At 44.8% G+C, this 24,861-nt stretch overlaps 1 protein-coding gene across 3 annotated transcripts in view; it reads left to right on the plus strand.

Annotated features, from left to right (window-relative positions):
- LOC120915205 (membrane frizzled-related protein) overlaps positions 1-24,861 on the plus strand; it is a 170,348-nt gene that overhangs the window by 20,462 nt on the left and 125,025 nt on the right. For 2 of the 3 annotated variants that reach the window (XM_040325514.1, XM_040325512.1), the window contains exons 2-5: positions 2,446-2,612; positions 8,120-8,222; positions 10,649-10,762; positions 17,008-17,097. In XM_040325514.1, the coding sequence (XP_040181448.1) occupies positions 2,463-2,612; positions 8,120-8,222; positions 10,649-10,762; positions 17,008-17,097 (457 nt within the window). In that variant the 5' untranslated portion in view covers positions 2,446-2,462. Of the gene's footprint in view, positions 1-2,442; positions 2,613-8,119; positions 8,223-10,648; positions 10,763-17,007; positions 17,098-24,861 lie in introns of all 3 variants that reach the window. The other variant, XM_040325513.1, reaches the window with a different exon arrangement.

Below are 24,861 nucleotides of genomic sequence, written 5' to 3' on the forward strand. Positions count from 1 at the left end.
ATCCTTTAAGCTTTCCCTTCATTAGAACTAAGAGGCCAAGTCCAACCCCTGAAAATGAACCCCACACCATAATCCCACCTCCACCAAATGATTTGGATCAGTGCACAAAGCAAGAACCATAAAGACATGGATGAGCGAGTCTCCTCACAACAAAAAGAGGGTCCCTCGGTATTCAGCCTGTTAAAAATACAGTTTTCTCTTTCTGGCTCACATTGGGAATTGTAGTCCAATCATCCATAGGCTTGCATAGTAAAGTTTCATTCCTGAACTTCATCTCACATAATTCAATGCTGTCAACCATTAAGTCTATTGCGCTCCTTCTGCTTGTCAACTCCTCCTGGTGGATGGAGGATTGGTAGTGTTAAAGGGGTTGTAAAGGTTTGTTTTTTATTTTCTAAATAGGTTCCTTTAAGCTAGTGCATTGTTGGTTCACTTACCTTTTCCTTCAATTTCCCTTCTAAATGTTTTTTTTTCTTTGTCTGAATTTCTCACTTCCTGTTTCTCCTCAGTAAGCTTGCCACCATCATCAGAGCAGGGGTTAGTCAGCTAGAACAGCTTACTGAGGAGGAACAGAAAGTGAGAAATTCAGACAAAGAAAACAAAACATTTAGAAGGGAAATTGAAGGAAAAGGTAAGTGAACCAACACTGCACTAGCTTAAAGGAACCTATTTAGAAAATAAAAAACCTTTACAACCCCTTTAACCCATTCAACTGAAGTCCATTGGGAACACAGAGCGCGCTGCAGCACAGTGTCCTAAGCAGGGCTTTTTTTCAGCGGGAACGCGGGGGAACGCAGTTCCGGCACCTCTAACACTGAATGTGTGTGATGTCAAGGGGTGCTAGGTTGTGCTACAGTGTCTGCTGAGGGATATAGTGTTGCTGGAAGGGATCTATTTTTGCAGGGGGAGGGTCTATTGTTGCGGAGGAGGTACAGGGGCGGACTGACAACTCATGGGGCCCCCAGGCAATAGAAGATTATGGGGCCCTCCGGGCAATAGGATATTATAGGGCCCCCGGGCAATAGGAGATTATGGGGCCACACGGTATACACACACACACACACATACCAGTACGTATACACACACACAGAATACACACACACACACACACACACAGAATACACACACACACACACATACTGAAAAAGGTAATGGAGAGGCAGGGCAGCTATAATCTTGGGATTTTTCGACCAAAAGGATGTCGGTAAGGGACATTTCAGGGACAGATGTAAAAAAAAAACACAGATTTTTACATACTGTCCCTGGTTTTGCTGAGGCTGGCCACCCTGAAGGGGCCCCCTAGTGGCATGGGGCCCTCGGGCAGTGCCCGAGAGCCCGAATGGTCAATCCGCCCCTAAGCATTGTTGCTGGGGTGGGTCTTATGTTGCTGGGAGAGTCAGTTGTTGCCTGGAGGGATCTACTGTTGAGGGAGAATTCTATTGTAGCTGGCTGTTGGATGGTCTATCGAAACTGTCTGCGGGGAGACCTTTTGTTGCTGCTGGGGGTCTGTTGTTGCTAGGGGGGTTATTTTGTTGAGGGTGGTCTATTGTTGCTGGAGGATCTATTGTTGCTGGGGGTCTATTGTTATTGGCTGCAGGGGATCTAGTTTACTTTTTCTTGTTATCATTAACAAATTAAAGGGGCAGTACTGGGAGGTGGGTAGGAGGTGGGACCAATGAACGGTGCTCGGAGGTAGGTAGTGGTGAAGACGGGGTAAGACGGGCTAAGTCCAAAAGGGAGAGTTCCTGCACCTATTCTCTGAGAAAAAAAGCCCTGGTCCTAAGTCACTTTCTGTCTCTAGCCAAGCACATGGCTACACTTATAAGATCAATTTCTCTTTTCTGTTATCTGCCAAATATCTAAGGCCCCATACACACGATAGAATCCATCCGCTGAAAAATCCCAGCAAATGGGTTTCAGCGGATAGATCCTATGGTGTGTACACTCCAGCGGATCTGTTTCCGCGGATATTTCTCCCCTGGGATGGATTCCAGCAGATCGAATATTTGCTGACATGCTAAACAAATCTATCTGCTGGAATCCATCCCAACGGATGGATCCGCTGGTCTGTACAGACTCACCGGATCCATCCGTCCGAAGGGATCCCCCGCATGCGTCGTAATGATTCGACGCATGCGTGGAATTCCTTATATGACAGCGTCGCGCACGTCGCCGCGTCATAATCGCCGCGCTGGCGCGACACGTCATCGCCAGAGGATTTCGGCGCGGATTTCAATGCGATGGTGAGTACACTCCATCGCATCAAAATCTGCTGAAATCCTCGAGAGGATTTATCCGCGGAAACGGTCCGCTGGACCGTATTCGCGGATAAATCCTCTCGTGTGTATGGGGCCTAAGTATATTATCTTTAAAATAATTGCATGTTCAAGTATTAGCATCAGCCTTGATTAGCCTTGATACATGTTTAAATATTTCTCCCAGCAGAATCCTTCCGCACCCCAATGACAATAACTCAACATATCAAAAGCTGCGTGTCAATGCACCATCTAAACCCGAAACCAGGGGGACCTGGAGGGACAATACTGATACAACAAGAACAGTCACTCAGTGAGAACACCCGTGTCTCTCAACATGTGTGCTCTGAGGACGAGGTAAATGATAAGAGGATAAAGCTTGTTATTGTGGGTAGGGTGCCATCATCCCTGTGTATAGACAAATGGGAAGTACCCTCTGGGGGTGGGACTATACTGGCACTAAGGAAGTACAATGGGAGTATAAAAATGTAATTTATTGGTACAAAAGATTAAAAACAAGAAGTATTGTACATGGGTCATAAAAATAGGGCATACAGCATTACATATATGTTGAAACAGTCCTGTGACTTTAACGCGTTTCAGGATTCCTTCTTCAGAGGTGTCACGAACAACAATACAGATAATTCCCAGGTAATGGAGATCCCTATAAATATGACACCATGCTAAACATATACAAGGACAGAAGCCGGAAACTCCATTGACTGCAGCTTTTTTTTTTACTCAGCTGTCAGCGGGGAAGCCCATTGACAGCTGGTGACTCATCAGTTGTTAAGGATGCCGGCTTCCCAGCCCCGCTCCTTAACAACCAGCTTTTACTGTGCCCTGGTTGGGCACAGTGCATTGCAGGGCATTTGGCGGGGCAAACACCCTGGAGTTGGAAACAAACAGTTTCCACCTGTCGGCTCATTGGGTGGCTGTGTTAGTTTCATTCTGGGACACTGTATTGTCCTGGATTGAAGGTGCCCGGGAACCGGGACAGAACTGCAAAATGCGGGACTGTCCCGGGCAATCCGGGACAGGTGGTCACCCCAATCCCCACCTCTGGATCACTGGGCCATGTACCAACTTAGGGCCAGATTCACAAAGAACTGTGGCGGCGTAACGTATCGTAGATACGTTACACCGCCGCAAGTTTTCATCGCAAGTGCCTGATTCAACAAGCACTTGCGTGAAAACTTACGCCGGCAGCCTCCGGCGTAAGCCCGCGTAATTCAAAGGGGCGTGTGCCATTTAAATTAGGCGTGCTCCCGCGCCGGACCTACTGCGCATGCTCTGTTTTGGAATTCCCGCCGTGCTTTGCGCGAAGTGACGTAATTTTTTTGAACGGCGACGTGCGTAGCGTACTTTTGTATTCCCGGACGTCTTACGCAAGAAGAAAACATTTTTAAATTTCGACGCGGGAACGACGGCCATACTTTATACAGCACATATGTGTGCTGTGTAAAGTTAGGTCAGGTCAAACGACGACTAAAATTGCGACGGGAAACTAGACTAGCGATGATGTACCGAACGCAAAAATCCGTTGTGGATCGCCGTAACTGCTAATTTTCATACCCGACGCTGGAATACGACGCGAACTCCACCCAGCGGCAGCCGCGGTATTGCATCCTAAGATCCGACAGTGTAAAACAATTACACCTGTCGGATCTAAGGGCTATCTATGCGTAACTGATTCTATGAATCAGTCGCATAGATACTCTGAGAGATACGACGGAGTATCTGAGATACTCCGTCGTATCTCCGCTGTGAATCTGGGCCTTAGACACTCCTGGCAACCCACCTACTTATATCAACTTTTTATCAACCACACAGGGGATTCATACATGTATGATATAATATTACTTTGGCAATGTATTACTCAAAAAAAATCAGTGTATGCAGTGTGTCCTCACTGGGTATATGGATAACTGTGTTCACACAAGTGGCCAATGATGTGCTCTGCAAGTGGAATGGTGCCAATGTGTTGTAATGATGCATCCAGCTGTCTACTTTTTTCAAACTTTATTGAAATATCACAAAAAATGTCAAATCATTTATCTTTATGCATCACAGGAGTGCTGCAATAAAGTAGAGCTTGTTCTACTTTTTTTCAGAGCACACCACTGCGGAGCTTGCAGATATCAAGAAAAATTGCCTTGTCTTTGTGTTGGGACTGCATTAGGCAAGGCTGCCCAATGCAGCTCAATGTACATTATGTGTATGAGCCCAAACAAGTACTTGTATGTATGACTCGAATAGTCTTATCTTGTAGGACTAGGGTCCTAGGTTCTAATTTCGCCAAGAACACTTAGGTAGATTCACACACATTGGCCTAACTTTAGGGCGGCCTAGCCTAGCCTGTTTAGGCAACACCGCCGTAAATTAGTTAGGCTAGTAGTGATTCACAATCTACTTACCTGCTAATCTACGGTGGCGTAGCCTAAAACGAGCAGGCGTAAGGGCGCCTAATTCAAATTGCTTGGAGGGGGGCGTGTTGTATGGGAATGAGGCTTGACCTCAAATTTTTTGACACTGCGCATGCGCCGGGCGACTACATTTCCCAGTGCGCATTGCGGCTAAGTACGCCGTACGGGCCTATTGATTTCGACGTGGACGTAAACGACGTAACTCCCGATTCGCGGACGACTTATGCAAACAACGCAAACATTTCAAACCTTGCGGCGGGAACGGCGGCCATACTTTAACATTGTTATTCCACCTCATAGGTGGAATAACTTTAGGCCGCCTAAGGCCTTACGGAAACAACGTAATTCGACGGCGTAGGCCTGGCGTACGTTCGTGAATCGGCGTATCCCCTCATTTACATAATCTACGCCGGCAGCAATGGAAGCGCCATCTAGCGGCCATCAGAAACATTGCAAGATAGAACGGCGCAAGCCGGCCTATCTTAGCTTTGTTTAAGCGTATCTCTGTTTGAGCATACGCTTAAACAAACGCCGGCGTAGATTCAGAGTTAGGTCGGCTTATCTACTGATAAGCCGGCCTAACTCTTTGTGAATCTAGTTAAGCGTGAACTCCTGCGCTGTCTGAAAGGTGGGAGAGGGGGAGGGGCAAACTGAAAACTAAAAAATACTGCTGCAAATATATAAAAGTCTACCTCAATAGACTAAAGTGGAATAAATGTGTCAAGTGAAATACTTGCGCTGTAAAATATGTGGGGGACAAATAATGAAATAGGGTAGAGTACTACACAGTGACTAGTGAAGGTAATATTGTCTAACATAAAAATAACAATGAATCACAAAACAACGGTTCTCAATAAAAGTCCAGTACTCTGAAAAAAGTCCAAATCTGGCACAGTTCTGCCGTGTATGGGTGTGTTTCATCAAAAGTCAGTCTCCAACAGTGCAAGTGTTGTATAAATAATAATACACAAAATACACACTTTTAAGGAAAAACACACGGAAGGTAGTTCTAGAGAAAGTATATATAAGACCCTTGAATCCGGAGTGTGAGTGGGATAGAGTAGTTGAGCCAACACCAAGATTACATATATACACCTCTGGTGTGCCCAGCTGCTCACCTCAAGTTGATCGCAATATCTCCAGATCAACCTGGTCTGGATGTTTATGGTCCACAAGTAGAGAAATCTCCGTCCAATGTGTCATATAAAAAAGCAAAATAAAAAGACAACAAAAAGCTGATGGTGAAATAACGTCACAACGGGGGCTGTTAATTGGGGTCTTGACGGGTGGGAGTGCACTCACATGTAGGTGAGAGATCTCAGGCTCATCTCCACGAGTACCGAACTCGTAGGTCCCTCTATATTCCCACTATTTTCTCCCCCACTAGGTCTTGGAGGTCGTGGGCTAACTGTTTGGTCTCTCCAAGGGTTCAGCGTGTGTGGAGATGTCTCAGCTGTTATGGGCTAAAGGTGACTCCTATTCCTTTTTCAATGCCTAAGATGCAGCGCTCGCATGGCATGATGATGGAGAAGAGGTGAAAAAGAAATATCCATAGTGTAACCCAGTCAGCGGTACAAACAGTTTTATTAAAAACAGATTAAAAACTCACATAAAAAGTTCAGGAACTCAGCAACAATCCCACGAGTGGCGAACTCGTATGCCTGTTCGTCGGATGCTGGGGTGTATCCTGCCTGCCAATCCCGACGCGTATCGTCACGGTCACGTGACTTCATCAGATGAAGTCACGTGACCGTGACGATACGCGTCGGGATTGGCAGGCAGGATACACCCCAGCATCCGACGAACAGGCATACGAGTTCGCCACTCGTGGGATTGTTGCTGAGTTCCTGAACTTTTTATGTGAGTTTTTAATCTGTTTTTAATAAAACTGTTTGTACCGCTGACTGGGTTACACTATGGATATTTCTTTTTCACCTCTTCTCCATCATCATGCCATGCGAGCGCTGCATCTAAGGCCCCATACTCACGAGCAAACATGTCTGCTGAAACTGGCCCGCAGGCCAGTTTCAGCAGACATGTTTGGTCGTGTGTGGGCGCGAGCGGGCCGAATTCCAGCAAACATTTGCCCGCCGGGCCTTTTCCCAGCAGACAAATATTCCTGGACTTGTTTTAAAACAGCCCGCTGGAATTCAGCCCGCTCGGACATGTACGGTCGTCAGTACAGACCTACCGTACATGTCCAGGCGCCCGCCGTCCCTCGCATGCGTCGAATGACTTCGACGCATGCGTGGAAGCATTTTAAAGGCGGGCCGCCCACGTCGCCGCGTCATTGTCGCGGCGACACCGCGTCATCGACGCGGCGACACCGCGGACACGCCCCGCGTATTGTTTACGCGCGGACTTCTGTACGATGGTGTGTACAACCATCGTACAGAAGCCCTCTGGCAGACATGTATGGTGAAAACGGTCCGACGGACCGCTTTCACCATACATGTTTGTCCGTGTGTACCCGGCCTTAGGCATTGAAAAAGGAATAGGAGTCACCTTTAGCCCATAACAGCTGAGACATCTCCACACACGCTGAACCCTTGGAGAGACCAAACAGTTAGCCCACGACCTCCAAGACCTAGTGGGGGAGAAAATAGAGGGAATATAGAGGGACCTACGAGTTCGGTACTCGTGGAGATGAGCCTGAGATCTCTCACCTACATGTGAGTGCACTCCCACCCATCAAGACCCCAATTAACAGCCCCCGTTGTGACGTTATTTCACCATCAGCTTTTTGTTGTCTTTTTATTTTGCTTTTTTATATGACACATTGGACGGAGATTTCTCTACTTGTGGACCATAAACATCCAGACCAGGTTGATCTGGAGATATTGCGATCAACTTGAGGTGAGCAGCTGGGCACACCAGAGGTGTATATATGTAATCTTGGTGTTGGCTCAACTACTCTATCCCACTCACACTCCGGATTCAAGGGTCTTATATATACTTTCTCTAGAACTACCTTCCGTGTGTTTTTCCTTAAAAGTGTGTATTTTGTGTATTATTATTTATACAACACTTGCACTGTTGGAGACTGACTTTTGATGAAACACACCCATACACGGCAGAACTGTGCCAGATTTGGACTTTTTTCAGAGTACTGGACTTTTATTGAGAACCGTTGTTTTGTGATTCATTGTTATTTTTATGTTAGTCTTTGTGAATCTACCTAACTGTCTGCAGGACGTTTATATGTTCTTTCCATGCATACTTGGGTTTTTCCATATGCTCTGTTTTCCTCCCGCAGCCCAAAAAATAGGATCCTCCCAAACTGGTCCTAATTTATGTGTCTATGTGACAGTTGTAGGAGTGTCTTGTCCTATATTATAGGGGTGAGGGACTGGAATGATTGGCCCGTGTATTCTGGAAAAATTGAAGAATTTGTTGGCTCCATAAACACAAAATAAAGTGATCTTCTGTCTCGGACAGGTGATGTTCTGTAATCCCAACTTTGACAATGGAACAGAGTTCATCTCATCGGGAGCCTTTACAGACATAGATTTTGTCACACGATCCTTGCAAGTCAGTACTGGTAAGAACAGGAAAATTACCTGGAAAAGTAAATGGCCTTACATATGTACACCAAAATGCATTTTCTATTTTTATTTTTCTTTGCCTAACATAGTACTAAACTGATTAAAGCGGGGTTCCAACCACAATTAGCATTTTTTAAATGTATGTCCTTTCATTATGCGTTTTTATAATATAAATCTGGTCACTTACTATTTTACAATCCGCCGCCGCTCCGCATAGTTATTCAAAAAAGATAGTTTATAAAACTATATCTACACCGTTGTCATTTTGCTTGTGGGCATTGTGAAGCCTACAGGCACTTACTTCCTGGAAGTCTTGGATGGGGAGTGATAATTGGACAGCGCACTGCATCCTGGGAAATGATGACACACATTTCCCAGGAGCATTAGAGGGAGATGATGTCAGAATCCTAGGTGGATCCAAAGGCAGATTTCGTGGGACCGCATAGCAACAGGCATTTCCAGATGAGTAAAAACATTTTTTTTTCTTTTTTTCTTTTTTAGATCTAATGAGCACAATAATGAAAAAATATTTTTGGGATGGAAACTCCACTTTAAGGTGTTCTAGAGTAGGGTGACCAGACATCCCCGGTTTCTTGGTCCGGGAACAGTGTCCTCAATCTGGGGACAAGACTGTCCCTGGTTTTGTCCCCGGATGGGATTTGTATAGGAGCTGGGGCAATTTCAAAGACAGTCAGTGCAGTCATTTTCGACCATAGTAATGAAATAATCAGAAGAAGCAGGATGGAATATTTATTTCAAACTAACACTTTTCTTAAAGCGGTGGTTCCCCCTAAAACAAATTTCTAACAATACATTCGTAAGACCCATTACACTGCGGGTAGGCTGGCTTTTGTTTTGTTTTTTTAGTACATACCTCGATATCGGCCTTTCGTCCCTTGGCGGTGGGCGTTCCTAGTTGATTGACGTTCCTCCGACGGGCGCATACTGCGCGTCACGACTTTCCGACAGAAGCCGAACGTCATTGCGCAGGCGCCGTATAGATTCGGCTCTATACGGCGCCTGCGCAGCGACGTTCGGCTTCTTTCGGAAAGTCGTGACGTCACGTATGTGCCCGTCGGAGGAACGTCAATCAACTAGGAACGCCCACCGCCAAGGGACGAAACGCCGATATCGAGGTATGTACTAAAAAACAAAACAAAAGCCAGCCTACCCGCAGTGTAACGGGTCTTACGAATGTATTGTTAGAAATTTGTTTTAGGGGGAACCACCCCTTTAAAGTGTAAAACATTTGCAAAGCCATTCGCCTAGTGAGAGAGCATATACTGTACATTCATTCTGTGCAAAAAAACGGAAATATTATTAGGCTATCACCTGTGCTGTGTCCTATGATACTTAGTGCCTAGTGGCCAAAAGCAGTATTTTCCATTTTAAATCATTGAAAACGTTCATCCAGCACAGACAATGGCCTAATAACATTCTTTTTTTGTGTCCCTTTTTTGTGTCCCATTCGCACCGAATGAATATACATGGACTTTTACTGGGTGGTTGTGCATTTTTTTTTTTTTATAAATATACAGTACACGACTATGTCAGAATGGGAGCAGATTACAATTTACATAATAAATACCAGTGTTTCTTAATTCTCATGTGCAGTTTTAAATTGTTTTTTTCTCTCGATTAGCAAATCTGCTGTGAATAACATTTTAAGGAGAAGTGATCATTACAGATGGTTACTTGACAAGATCTTCTGTACTAGTATATGAGATTCTCCCCTCCTGGATCACACATTCAGTTACAGGAAAATATATCATTCTAATCTAAAATTCATAGAGCCAGTTTAATGATTTGTAATGGCCACTAAGGAGTATTTTTTCTATTTACTTGGAAAAAATTAAATATATTAGATAGATAGATAGATAGATAGATAGATAGATAGATAGATAGATAGATAGATAGATAGATAGATAGATAGATAGATAGATAGACATATAGATAGATAGAAGTAGAAGGAGGCGACACTCACATATTGTCGGGCAATGAAGATTTTTTTGCATCTGATTCGTTTTGGAGGGGCACAGACCATATTCCTAGACTAGACTAGTAGACAACAGAGGAACTGAATTATTATTATTATTTTTTTTAATCCTGGAGCTCTGCGTTGTGGTGCTTGTCGAAACCCTGTAAACCAAAAAATGTAACCATGAAAAGGACAGAGAATAAAGTGCCCAAGATGGCCATCCTACGCTTTGTCTGTGGAAAATCTGATCGTGTGTACCAGGCTTTAGAATATTCTATCTAATGATCCCACTTTTTTGGTGGGCAATTTATGTTAACCTGAGTTATCAGCAGGGGAATGTGAAGTCTGCACTGGTCATTGGCCAGATCTATGTTTTTCTCAAATAAAATCTTAAATTTAGAAGCATGATCTCAGTGTAATAATAATGATTTGTGTTGTCTTTAGTTTCTCTACAGAGTAGAAGGCCTCATCATAATCGTCTTACTGTACTCATCTTCGTAGCAGTTATCCTGGTCATGGTGTTGATTTTCAGTCTGACGCTTGGAATTGTGATGTCTAGTGAGTAACTTCATTTGGAAATATTCACTTCTTACCTGTTTTTTTTTTTTTCTATTGAAAAGCCTGTGGCGTGCAAAACACAACCCAAAAACTCCACCGGTGCAGGAAAAAATGTGCACACACATAAAGAGTGAAACACAAAAAACTGTGACGGGTGCATCGTCAAATGGTCCTCAAAAGAGGACCCAGCTCTGATTCCCCGGGGCGTTAGGCTCCTGACAGGAAAAAGAGTAACAGTGGTCCATACAGCCATAGCCATATGGACCCATCTTGGTCCAAGCAGCCAAAGCCACAAGGACCCAACATCCTCGGAGGGACTGCCGAAACAGAACCCTTCTCGGTGAGACTCCCCCGAAGGGAGACCCCATGAGAGCCGGCGAACTAAGCCAGAAGGCCATGTCCACCAACTCCCAAGACTTTCAGAGGCAGGCCAGAGGACCAGCACCCTACTCGCCACACTAAAAGTGCAAGCACCAAACAAAAAAAGTGACAAAACAAGACAAACACGGGGTAAAATAAAAAAGGAAAGTGGGGAGAAGGAAGATGGGAGAGTGAGGTAAAGTGACCAACGTGCAATACGTTGGCCGGCCCTCCGGCCAGGAAACAAAAATTCCACTGGTCCTAGCCAAAAGGCGGCAGGTGTCAAAAAGGTGTATGTGGAGATTAGTGACCAAAAAGGTGCCACACATTGAGTGCCCCTCACACACTCAGTGCAATGTATGGCACCCCTGGACTGCCACTCCAGGGGCACTATCTCCACAGGCTTTTCAACAGTCCCTAGCCCCCGGTCCGGACCGGCAGCACCCTTCCCAGCCAGGAAGGTAGGAGAAGAGGTCGGGGAGAGCCCACCTAAGCAGGCTACTACCCACAACTCCTATCTCTCCCACCTAATCACATTCTGGAAATACTACCCGCTTCTCCCGGTAAAAAGAGGAGATAGGGTTCTCTCCAGAACAACTGACTGGGGCAGATACCACCAAATCCAGGCCAAAGGCCAGGGACCCGGGCCTCTTAGCTTCGACCTCATGCCTCTTTGTCCCGATCAGAAGGCTTTCACCTCCACGCCAACAGGCTTAGCGTCCGCCAACTGCCATCCCATTCCCCCTCTGCCCAGGTACTGGGGACAGTCAGCTTAGCACCACCTATTGGCAACTGATAAGAACAGATACTACACTTGATCTTAGCCAAAGCCTGTTAACTGAAAAGATTGATTACAGAGATGCCAGCAAGTGTGAGTAAAAAAGACAAAGTGATAAGTGGATTTTCCAGTTCTCCAGCAACCAAGAAGGAGTCATGGAAAGGGCCACATACAAAAATAAAGGCAAAAGGGGCAGCTTCCCAGATCCCACCAGTTTAGGAGCCCACCAGAACATCGGTACACTATAGCCTGGCCTGGGTCCCAAACCAGTAAATCTGCAGTGTACATAACATGGCTGTAAATAACAGGTTTAACACCAATATGGTACAGAAGTGCCATAAACAACGAAACCACATCTGCTGTCATTTTTTTAATGTATACACTTCAACTAATAATGTAGTAAAACCTTGGATTGCGAGCATAATTCGTTCAGGAAGCAAGCTTGTAATCCAAAGCAAAGTGAATTTCCCCATAAGATTAGATATTGGAATCTCAGATGATTCATTCCACAACCATATATTCATAAATCCTTCAGTTTATAGTCCATATAAAAAGATAGCAATGTGATAGGTTGTGTAACCATAAAATGTCCATCTACAAATGGAAGCCTCCACAAGGGGATTAGAAGAAAAATCCAGCAGGAGCTACAGAGTATAAGGCCTAGTACACACGAGATGATTTATCTGGCGGATTTTGATCTCATGGTTGTACTAACCATGAGATCAAAATCCCTGCGGAATTCTGTCCGCGGTGACGTGTCGCGCCGTCGCCGCGATGATGACGCGGCGACGTGGGCGACGCTGTCATATAAGGAATTCCACGCATGCGTCGAATCATTACGACGCATGCGGTGGATGGATTTGGACGGATTGATCCGGTGAGTCTGTACAGACCAGCGGATCAATCCGTTGGAATGGATTCCAGCGGATAGATTTCTTAGCATGTCAACAAACTTTTATCCGCTGGAAATCCATCCCCGGGGACAAAAATCCGCGGAAACAGATCCGCTGGATTGTACACACCAGGGGATCTATCTGCTGGAGCCGGTCCGCGGATCAATTCCAGCGGATCGATCCTCTCGTGTGTACGGGGCCTAAGAGAGGCGCCTCTAAGGCCGGGTACTCACGACCAAACATGTATGGTGAAAGCGGTCCGTCGGACCGTTTCCACCATACATGTCTGCCAGAGGGCTTCTGTACGATGGTTGTACACACCATCGTACAGAAGTCCGCGCGTAAACAATACGCGGGGCGTGTCCGCGGTGTCGCCGCGTCGATGACGCGGTGTCGCCGCGACAATGACGCGGCGACGTGGGCGGCCCGCCTTTAAAATGCTTCCACGCATGCGTCGAAGTCATTCGACGCATGCGAGGGACGGCGGGCGCCTGGACATGTACGGTAGGTCTGTACTGACGACCGTACATGTCCGAGCGGGCAGAATTCCAGCGGACTGTTTTAAAACAAGTCCAGGAATATTTGTCTGCTGGGAAAAGGCCCGGCGGGCAAATGTTTGCTGGAATTCGGCCCGCTCGCGCCCACACACGACCAAACATGTCTGCTGAAACTGGCCTGCGGGCCAGTTTCAGCAGACATGTTTGCTCGTGAGTATGGGGCCTCAGTGTAGTAATATGGTTACATTTAATGAAGGTACAACATTTAGCAACTCACACGGTTGATGATTAAAAGAGGCCCATCTAAGTATGCAGGGATCCAGGGTAAAGCAATCCACATAGACCATCCTCCGATCCCCCAGACTCTCACCGCTGTCAGTCTGCAATCGTGATCAGGAAGACTACCCTGCAGTGGAGTGATCTTAAAGCGAGGCTTGAACCGCTCGTGGAGTGCAGAGTAGAAGGGGTGTCATCGATGGCGGTGCAGAGGATGGTCTTTTTTAACTAAAACCCCTTTTTACACTGGAGGCGTTTTTCAGGCGCTTTAGTGCTAAAAATAGCGCTTGTAAAATGCCTTATCTGCAATCCCAGTGTGAAAGTCCAAGTGCAGGACGTAAAAAAAAAAAGTCCTGCAAGCCGCTTGTAACGAGACACTCCTCTGCTACTATTGAATCAGATTGTAGATCGCAACGTCTGATGGTTCGGTCATCCAAGGCTCCGGGATTCGAACTACAGCTATGTGTCGTTCGAAATCCATCAGAACAAACACCATTCAGGCTGTATGTAAGTTAAAACAGGAAACTCTTTTATTGGATGCACACAACACACTTTCATACAGCAGTTTGAACACCCCGCCCCCAACAACCGCTTTCCTATTGGTCAATTGTAAAGTACATTGTAGTTCTCAATTAGATCCTCTTAGCCATGCAAATGAGGACTTGAAACAGGGTCAGCAGGGATTGGTCCGATAGCTTGAATAGGTGGACTGATATGTGTAATAATACAGAAGCCCCAGGGGGCAATCACAGAACATAAACAGCCAGACACAGAACAATGCTTTTCCTCCAGACCATGGAGCCGTCTGGAGGGGGGGGGGGGGGGTTAGCCTTAAGACAGGGCAGAAGACCCCCCACTGTGTAACAGATTTCAAGGAGATACACTTCAGCATTCCAAGGTCCATGACACCGCTCCTTTGAGGCGCTTTAAGAGCGGTGTATACGCAGCTCCTAAGAGCCCTTTCACACTGCTGGGGGAAAGGAAAAACGCTGGTAAAGCGCCACTAAAACTAGCAGCGCTTTACCGGAATTTTTTGGGCACTAGCGGGGCGCTTTTAACCCCTGCTAGCAGCCCAATAAATGGTTAAAAGCATTGCTGCAGAGGCGCTTTGCAGGCACTTTGGCGGCGCTGCTCATTGAATTTAAGGGGAAGGGGCGCTTTAGGAGCGGCGTATACACCTAAACAAGACAAATTACAAAGAGAAGTGCAGCGCTAAACGTGTTTAGAAACCATATAAATACACTGATAATAACATTAATAATGTAATCAGAAGAAAAAAAGAAAAAATTTGAAAAAGAAAAAAATTGAAGTGAAAAAGAAAAGCCAAGGCAGAGTCCCAATCCACAATGCAAATCAGTGAAGGTCTGTGATGATTTAAACTCCAAACATAGATGAATTGCAGGTAAAGGTTGTTGTGACACATCAGTCTTCCCAAAGCAGAAGGTGTGTTCAGGTCAAAACCCTAAGGCCCGTACACACGAGGGGACATGTCCGATGAAAACGGTCCGCGGACCGTTTTCATCGGACATGTCCGCTCTGAGATTTCTGTCTGATGGTTGTACACACCATCAAACAGAAATCCGGGCGGACAGGATACGAGGTGACGTGACCACGCCGTCGCTGTGACGATGACGCGGCGACGTGCGCGACCCTGGAAGGTAAATGCTTCCACGCATGCGTCGAATCACTTTGACGCATGCGAGGGCTTTCAGCCGAGCGGACATGTCCGGTGAGTCGTACAGACGACCGAACATGTCCGACGGACAGGCTTCCAGCGGACATGTTTCTTAGCATGTCCGATCCGTCTGACAATTGTCCGGTCGGCCGTACACACGACCGAACATGTCCGCGGAAACTGGTCGGTCGTGTGTACGAGGCCTTAGTGTAAGGTAATTTGCTTACCAGAAAGCTATGACTGCTGATAACAGTCTCACACAGCACAGGGAAAGGGCGGTCTCCCCAAAACCATTGAGATATCCGGAACAGCAGCTTATTGGTTCTCAAAGATAAAAAACAAGGGCTCTCATTGTGCAGTATATCAATTCCAAAAAGATTTATTATAAGAAAAGTTTGCACTTAAAACATGATGTAAAATCAGTGGTTGTTTCAATAAAAGCAGTGGCGTCACCATTGCTTCTCCCTACTTGCTGTATATCTCATCCCACCACTGTGTCGAAGGATAGCGTGATGACATCACCATTAGGCCCCAACCTACGCGTTTCATCACAAGTGGATGTCTTCTGGGGATTGGCCGGATGAGGCTTACACTGGGATTGCAGATGAGGCTTTTTAGCGCTTTAGTGCTCATAAAAATAGCGCCTGTAAAGCGCCTGAAAAAAGCCTACAGTGTGAAATTGGTCTAAAGCGCCCTTGCCCGTTGAAATCAATGGGCAGCGCTGCCAAAGCCCCTGCAAAGCTCCTCATCAGCTGCGCTTTGCGGGTGCTTTTAACCCTTTATTCGGCCCCTAACGGGGGTTAACTGTGCCCCGCTAGCGGCCAAAAGGCACCTCTAAAGCGATGGTAAAGCGATGCTAAAACTAGCTGCGCTTTACCGCCGATGCCCCCGCGCTGGCAGTGTGAAAGGGCTCTAAATGTTGTACCTTCGTTAAATGTAACCATATTGCTACTCAGAGGCACCTCTCTTCTCTTTTATACTCAGTTGTGACGTGACACTACTCTTATATCAAGACATCACTCTTTTATCAAGTCTAAATTTATAAAAAAAAAATTGGGCTTGAAAAACACTCTCAAAGCAAGTTACTCTTAATCCAAGGTTTTACTGTATATGGGTTATATGAATTAGGTATGCACTGAGTCCTGTCTCATTTAATGATATTATATTTTTCAAGGAGTTCATGTGTGTGTGTGTATTGTATTGTTATTCACTATACAAATTTAGCAGTGTGGAATTTATCATTTTAGGTATTCATATTCAATTAATTTATTTGTTTATTTTGGATTATATTGGGTGTAGTGCAGTGTTTTTTTGTTGTTGGTTGCATGAAAATGTGTTGAAATGTCAAGAGGGAGCAGAGGGAGGACCTTCACTGTCCATTCTGAATGTTAGGGGTGGGGATAGGGTAAAACCTGTGTTCCTTAAAGTGATATTAAACCCAAAAGCAAAAATGTATTAAATTGCAGTTTACCAATTATTAGATGTGGAGGTTGTATTTGTTTTCTTTTGCAAGCCTAAAAAGAGAACGAATGCAGCTATCATATCTAAGAATTGGTGAGCTGCAATATAATAAATGTTTGCATTTGTGTTGTTACCGCTTTAACAGTAAGTGGTGTCACCCACCTGGCTATGCTGTGTGAGGGGCATGTATAGATCTTAGGAATTGCTAGATGAAGTTGGCAAGGTAAACTGTTTCCATATATCATACCAACTTTAATTATTACCCCAAAACTGTTATTTATAATATGCTTACATTTCTACTATAGAGTATAAGAAGAATGATCTGAAAACAGCAACACTGACCAATACCAGTGTCCCTTCTACTGGAGTTATCATGGAAACTGAATCTCCTCCTGGTGAGTGACAAATCTATCTGTAACATGGCAAGATATACATTTATTTGATAAAACATAAAGTGTATTTAATCCCAAAAATGTAAAAAGTAATATGTTTCAGCTTCCCAGTCTTTAGATGTGGTGGCTGCATTTGTTTTACCTGAATGCATTTTCCCCTGGTAATCCTGCTAATCACTAGGGATGAGCTTTATGTTCGAGTCGAATGTTGTCTGTTTGCAAAAGCCGCGGAACACCCTTTAAACGTCTATTGGAGAAATCAAAAGTGCTAATTTTAAAGGTTAACCACCATATTGCTGGTCAATGACCGGGCCAGTTTTTGCGAATCGGCACTGCGTCGCTTTAACTGACAATTGTGCGGTCCTTTTTTTCCCACAAATAGAGCTTTCTTTTGGTGGTATTTGATCACCTCTGCTGTTTTTTTTTGCGCGATAAACAAAAATAGAGCGACAATTTTGAAAAAAAATGAATATTTTTAACTTTTTACTGTAATAAATATCCCCAAAAATATATAAAAAAACTATTTTTTACACACACAGCTCCCTCCCCGGTTCTCGCTCTGTAACGAGCGATCGCGGGTGCCCGGCAGTGATTACGCCCATCGGGAGCAGGGGGCGAGCGGGGGGCGTGCGCACGCCCCTATTGGCTGAATCGCGAGATGACGTAATATTACGTGATCTCGCCCAGCCGAGCCGAGGCGGCTGGTCGGCAAGTGGTTAATATGCAAGTTATTGTCATAAAAAGTGTTTAAGGACCTGAGTCCTGTCCCAGGGGACATGTATCAATGCAAAATAAAGTTTTAAAAACTGTAATTTTTTCAGGAGCAGTGATTTTAATAATGCTTAAAGTGAAACAATAAAAGTGAAATATTCCTTTAAATTGCATACCTGGGGGGTGTCTATAGTATGCCTGTAAAGCAGCGCATGTTTCCCGTGCTTAGAAAAGTCCCTGCACAAAATGACATTTCTAAAGGAAAAAAGTCATTAAAAACTACCCGTGGCTGTAATGAATTGTCGGGTCCCGGTAATACAGATAAAAGTAATTGAAAAAAAAAAACGGCATGGGTTCCCCGCTTAGTCCATTACCAGGCCCTTTGGGTCTGGAATGAATATTAAGGGGAACCCCGAACCAAAATTAAAAAAAATGTGTGGAGGTCCCCCCCAAATTCCATATCAGGCCCTTCAGGTCTGGTATGGATTTTGAAGGGAACCCCGCACCAAAATAAAAAAAAATGGCGTGGGGTTCCCCCAAAAATCCATACCAGACCCTTATCCGAGCATGCAACCTGGCAGGCCGCAGGAAAAGATGGGGGACGAGAGAGTGCCCCCCCTCCTGAACCGTACCAGGCCACATGACTGCACACCAGTGCATAAAGCAAGGTCCATAAATACATAGATGAGCGGGTTTGGGGTGCAGGAACTTGACTGACCTGGACAGAGTCCTGACCTCAACCCCTCACAAATGCATTTCTGGAAGAATGGTTAAATATTCCCATATTGAAAAAAAAGGAGGGTGCACCGACCTTGTGCATTACCACTTAAAATTTTATTAAAAACAGAATAAAAAGGTCCTACTCACAAGGACATTTTGAGTAAGCGCTTTTCAGACAGCTGGACTGGACCTCACGGCACCTGCCAGTAGAACCTCAGACATCTGAATGGCTGACGTGTTTCTTGGGCGTACCCCCTTTTTCAAAGCCTAAGTGGTCCGTAGGCTTTGAAGAAGGGTTACGCCCCAGAAATGCGTCAGCCGTTCAGATGTCTGAGGTTCTACTGGCAGGTGCCGTGAGGTCCAGTCCAGCTGTCTGAAAAGCGATTACTCAAAATTTCCTTGTGAGTAGGACCATTGCTTTTTTTATTCTGTTTTTAATAAAATTTTAAGTGGTAATGCACAAGGTCGGTGCGCCCTCCTTTCTTTTCTTTTTGTTTTAGCCATATGAACACCCTTTGTTCTGTGGAGGGCTGCAAGACTTCAGACTTTGCCGTTAGACTATACTGCTGTACCCTGTTTTTGGCGAAACACCAGAGCGCAGGAGGTTTGTGTTATTAAATATTCCCATAGACACAATCCTATACCTTGTGGACAGACTTCCCAGAACAGTTGAAGCTGTTGTAGCTGCAAGAGTTGGGCCAACTCAACATTGAACCCTAAAGGCTAAGATTGGAATGCCATTAAAGTTCATCTGGGTGTAAAGGCAGGCTTCCCAAGACTTTTCATAACAGTGTAAGTACCAATAGGTCCATAACACTCCCTCTTTCTTCTTCCTTTATTAGCCCCCTCACTTCCCAATTTTGAATAGAAAAGTAAAAAAGTTAGCCTACTTTCGCTGCCCTAGTTCTATGACCATTAGAATGCAACCATTTTTATAGGCCCTAAACTAGAAGGCCTTATCTGCGCACATTATACTGCTGCTACATGGAGTTTGCACCCTTCATGTCGCCACATAGAGCTCATTCTATTGAGTTACCTGAACGTTCCTAAAAAATAATTATTTCTTACCTGTTATGTTATCATTCATGATTGCTGTTTCATTGTACTATATTCAGCTCTATCTTATTCAGTGGAAGTACTTAGTATAGAAATGTTAAAAAGAGATCTCTGTGAGGCTTGGGTGGATTTGTTTAAGATAACCATTTATTCTGTAGATTGTGATACATGAATATGGACTAGTATAATTCTGACAATATTTGACACTAAAGGTTTAAATATTTGTATTTATTTTTTTAATAACAAACATGTCATACCTCCACTGTACAGCTCATTTTGCACACAGTGGCCCCGATCCTCGTCTTCTGAGGTCCCACGGCGGCTGTCTCGACTCCTTCCCGCTTCTGATAACCTCCTCTGGGAAGCGCTCTCCCAAGGGGGTTACCTTGCGGGAGCTTTCTCAAGTCCTGTAGTCTGCGACGATAGCCGCCAACTACAGGACTCGGCTCCGCCTCCCGGCCCTCACGTTATTGGAGTTGATTGAGCCAATGGCTGCGCTGCTATCACTCTATCTAACGAAGAGGCGAGAAGACCGAGCAAAAGAAGAGCCTGTTATTTTCCAGGGCTTAGTAAGGGCTCAGGTAAGTAAACAGGGGGGGCTGGGGGGCCAGTGATTATAAGATGTTTTTTCACCTTAATGCATCTTATCCATAAAAAACATGAACCTTTACAACCCCTTTAATTTTACCTGTGTTGTTTAAAAGGGTTTGTATCAGTGAGGAATTTCACTTATTACTCTCAGGTGCATAATTTTTTTTCTAGGATTGATCATCTTAGTCCGTACCCCCCCTGCTCCCATATATAACATCTGCTAAAATATTACTCACCCCCTGGTCGGATCATTCCCCAATCAAACTTACTACTAAAGGGCTGTGGACTAAAGCGGCCCCTTCCCCGTGGCTGCTTAATGCGAGCATATTAAATGACCCCATACTATGTTGAGATTGAACAGGAGATTCAGGCTTACTTTGAAATTAATGAGCGTACTAACACATCCCCTGCTGTTAATTGGGCGGCTCACAAGGCAGCGATATGGGGTAAATTGCTACAAATCGCGAGTAGGCTAAAACGGACAAGGGAACATACGATTAAACAATTGGAGAACAATCTGGAGGCTCTAGTGGCGGAACAGCATGAGAACCCCCGGACAGATTTGAGCTTTAAAATCGACGAGGCACGATTGGCACTGAATCTTAGTTTGACAACACAAGCCGAGAAACACGTTAGCTGGTCCAAACATAGGTTCTATACGATAGGAGACAGCCGACTACGTTATTGGCAAGTAAACTGGTAACCCCGGCCTTACACATCAACGCTACCAAAGTTACGCTTACCGACCGGTCATTTTACTCAAAATCCTGAGCGAATCGTTAGAGAATTCTATACATTTTATACGTCATTATACAGTCAGCATGAAAGGTTAGATCTGTCCAAAGTTGAAGCTTTCTTTCATGATATTATTCTGCCCAGATTGGTCGCAGGACCATGTTGATCTTATGAAAGGAGCAATAATGGACACTGAGGTTAGGGCTGCCGTAAAGTCCCTGCACCCTGCGAAGGCTATGGGACTGGATGGTTTCTCTGGCTATTATTACAGGAAGTACCGAGACATTCTCGTTCCTCCCCTATGTGCATATTTTAATGACCTACGTCGAGGCGGTAAACTTCCCATGCATGAAAATGCCACTTTTATTCATGTTATACCGAAACCAGGTAAGGATCATGGGGACTGCGTGAACTATCGTTCGATTTCGCTAATTAACACTGACTTAAAAATCCTGACTAAAGTCCTAGCTCTTAGATTGAATACCGTCCTCCCCGTTACATTCACCCGGACCAGGCAGATTTTGTTCCTAATAGACAGGCGTCAGACCAAACCCATAGAATTTTGAATTTGATCTCGGTCATCCAATCCGATTGGCATGGCGAAGGACCTAGAAGGGGTATGATACTCTCATTAGATATTCAGAAAGCGTTCAACTCCCTTTCTTGGGATTATCTGTTCGATGTATTGCATCGTTATGGATTTGGCGAATGCTTTCTGGCCCTTCTCCGAACGTTATATGACGCTCCGACGGCCTCCTTGGTGCTTCGGGGGTATTCTTCCCAACCTTTTGCTATTAATAGAGGAACTAGGCAGGGATGCCCGTTGTCTCCACTTCCGTTTGTCCTGGCAATAGAGCCGCTGGCTATAAAAATTTGGGATTGCTAGGATATACGGGGGATAGTTGGCGGTGGACATTAACACAAATGTTTGCTCTTTGCTGACGATTTGTTGTTAACTTTAACTTCACCGATCACGTCTCTTCCTAATTGTATGCGATACTTAATCCATTTTCGGTAATATCGGGGCTACGAATCAATCACAGCAAATCTAGGGCACTTAACATTTCGCTGCCAAACTCCACCCAGAAAGCACTTGAACAAACGCACCGGTTTCAGTGGGAACCCGAAGCACTTCCCTACTTAGGTATTAACTTAACTTTGTCTCTTCAAACGCTATACAGGAGGAATTACCCAGCTCTTTTTAAGAGGTTAACTGAGGATCTGGCTAAGTGGCAAATTCACCCCCCATCGTGGTTTGGCAGACTTCACTCTATTAAAATGAATGTCCTACCAAGGATATTGTATTTGTTTTGTGCGATACCGGTAGCCTTGGTACACAGTGATTTGGAAATGTTGCAAAGGAAAATCCTACAGTTTGTTTGGGGGAATAAGAGGCCTAGGGTAAATAAGCGCACTATGTTTACTCTTAAACGTAAAGGGGGCTTGGGCCTACCTGACCTGCAGAATTACTTTTATGCAGCCCAGCTAGCCCAACTTTCCAGATTTCATTCTAAGCGATCACAGGCGATATGGATGATCATGGAATCTTACTCCTGTTGCCCGCATCAAATATGTCATATTATGTGGCTTCCGCTTAAGGATAGACCCACTATATTATGTCCATCTTTATCTTTCTCCTTGTATATTTGGGATAGAGTCTCTAGAACCCAGAATTTTAAATCAACACACTCCCCATTGGCACTTTTAGTGCGGAATAGTGCCTTTACCCCGAGTCTCGATCATCTTGCTTTCAAATGGTGGACAAATAAGGGTTTACTGCGTATAGCAGACATTTGTGACAGAGGGGGTGTATATATACTGAGCTAACTATGCAGGAAAAATATCATATGCCATTTGTGGAATGTTATAGATACGCCCAATTGCGTCATTATGTGCAGACCCTGGCTCGTCGGGGGGATCTTGCGACCTCTACTCCCATGGAGCACTTTTGTATTCAATATGATAGACTCAAAGGCCATATTTCTGAGATATATGCAATGTTGATGAGTTCATTGACTAAACTGAACTATATGCTCCAATGGGAGGGAGATTTGCAGTAGACCCTAGGCTTGGAGGAGTGGCACAGGTTGTCAGACACAGCGTCTAGATCACTTATCAATACATCTATAATAGAAGCTAATTATAAAGTTTTACTTAGATGGTATATGGTGCCGGCTAGGCTTGCTACCTTTGTACATGGAGTTACCCCCAAGTGTTTTAGAGGCTGTGGCCAGACTGGAACCACCTACCATATTTGGTGGACTTGTCCTAAAGTTAGGAGGTTCTGGATCAGGGTCTATAATTTTATATACTCTTTGACTCAGTTGAATTTGGTTAAATCAGTGAAACAGGCTCTTTTGGGTGACAGGGTGGCGGAGGCCTCTAAGGCCCAAAGGCGGTTGCTTACTTTCATTTTTATATCGGCTAAAATTACAATCACTAGAAATTGGCGGTCCGCAGCCCTGCCATTCGATCAGCTTAAGAGGAAAATGTCCTGGCTGATGCTGAATGACGGCACTGGTACAGGACAAAATGAAGTTATTCCATAAAGTCTGGGACCCATGGCTTAGGTATCTTACCAAGGACCTGAGGACAGTGGCGATGTAGTTATGATCCTATTTGATGGATTTTGGGGTTCTGGACGGTAGCTCTCATATTTATTTATTCCCTTTTTTCTTCTTTACTTCTCTTCCTTTTTCCCTCAATTTCTCTTTCAAGAGCTCTCCAACACTGGCCCTTTTTGCTCAGATGTCGGTATTAGCAGTAAGATAGGCTTACAATTTTGTGCCCGAGGACTCTTGCCCTGCGGGACTTGAGGTCCCTGGGATACGCACTGCTAGTTATGTTGTTCCTAAAGGGTTACTCTTTGGGTGGTATCCTGGGGGGGTTTTCAGAGTTTCTGTGCATTTGTATTTTTTATAACTTACTGCATTACTTATATGGTATATGTATGGGTGCTATATTGCATTTGCTAACGTTTGCTAATGCTTTTGTACTGTTGTATACATCTTTTAAATTTTTTCAATAAATACCATTGAATATAAAGTTGTGAAGGAAAAAGTTTTTTCACCTTAATGCATTCTATGCATTAAAGCGGGAGTTCACCCATAAAAATTTACCCTTAGATTGATGCTCATTTTGTCTAGGGGAATCGGCTAGTTGTTTTAAAATCGAAGCTGTACTTACCGTTTTAGAGAGCGATCTTCTCTGCCACTTCCGGGTATGGTCTTCGGGACTGGGCGTTCCTATTTTGATTGACAGTCTTCCGACAGGCTTCCGACGGTCGCATCCATCGCGTCACGAGTATCTGAAAGAAGCGGAACGTCGGTGCGGCTCTATACGGCGCCTGCGCACCGACGTTCGGCTACTTTCGGAAAATCGTGACGCGATCGATGCGACCGTCGGAAGCCTGTCGGAAGACTGTCAATCAAAATAGGAATGCCCAGTCCCGCAGCCCATACCCGGAAGCGGCGGAGAAGATTGCTCTCTACAACGGTAAGTAAAGCTTTGATTTTAAAAAAAACTAGCCGATTCCCCTAGACAAAATGAGCATGAATCTAAGGTTAAAAATTAACATTTGTGGGTGAACCTCCACTTTAAATCTATCTATTATTATTATATACTGTATGTGCTCCTACTATGGAGTTAGTACTGCAGATAATACTAGGGTATATTGCAGTTGATTGTTTGGAATGAAATCAGGTTGCTTGTATGAGAGTTTGGCTGGACTAAATTCTGGGACCGTTGTGTTTCACCTTTCATTTCTTTTCATTTTATGCCTGTATCATTATCGGATAATTTTGACACATTTTTGGGACCATTGTCATTTTCACCGCAAAAAAATGCATTAAAAATTGAACGGGGGCACTGAAGGGGTTAAGTGTGACCTCATATGTGTTTCTAACTGTAGGGGGGCGGGGCTGGACGTGTGACGTCATTGATTGTGCTTCCCTA

The sequence above is a fragment of the Rana temporaria genome, chromosome 10 (genome assembly GCF_905171775.1).
Source record: "Rana temporaria chromosome 10, aRanTem1.1, whole genome shotgun sequence".
Classification (NCBI taxonomy): Eukaryota; Metazoa; Chordata; class Amphibia; order Anura; family Ranidae; genus Rana; species Rana temporaria.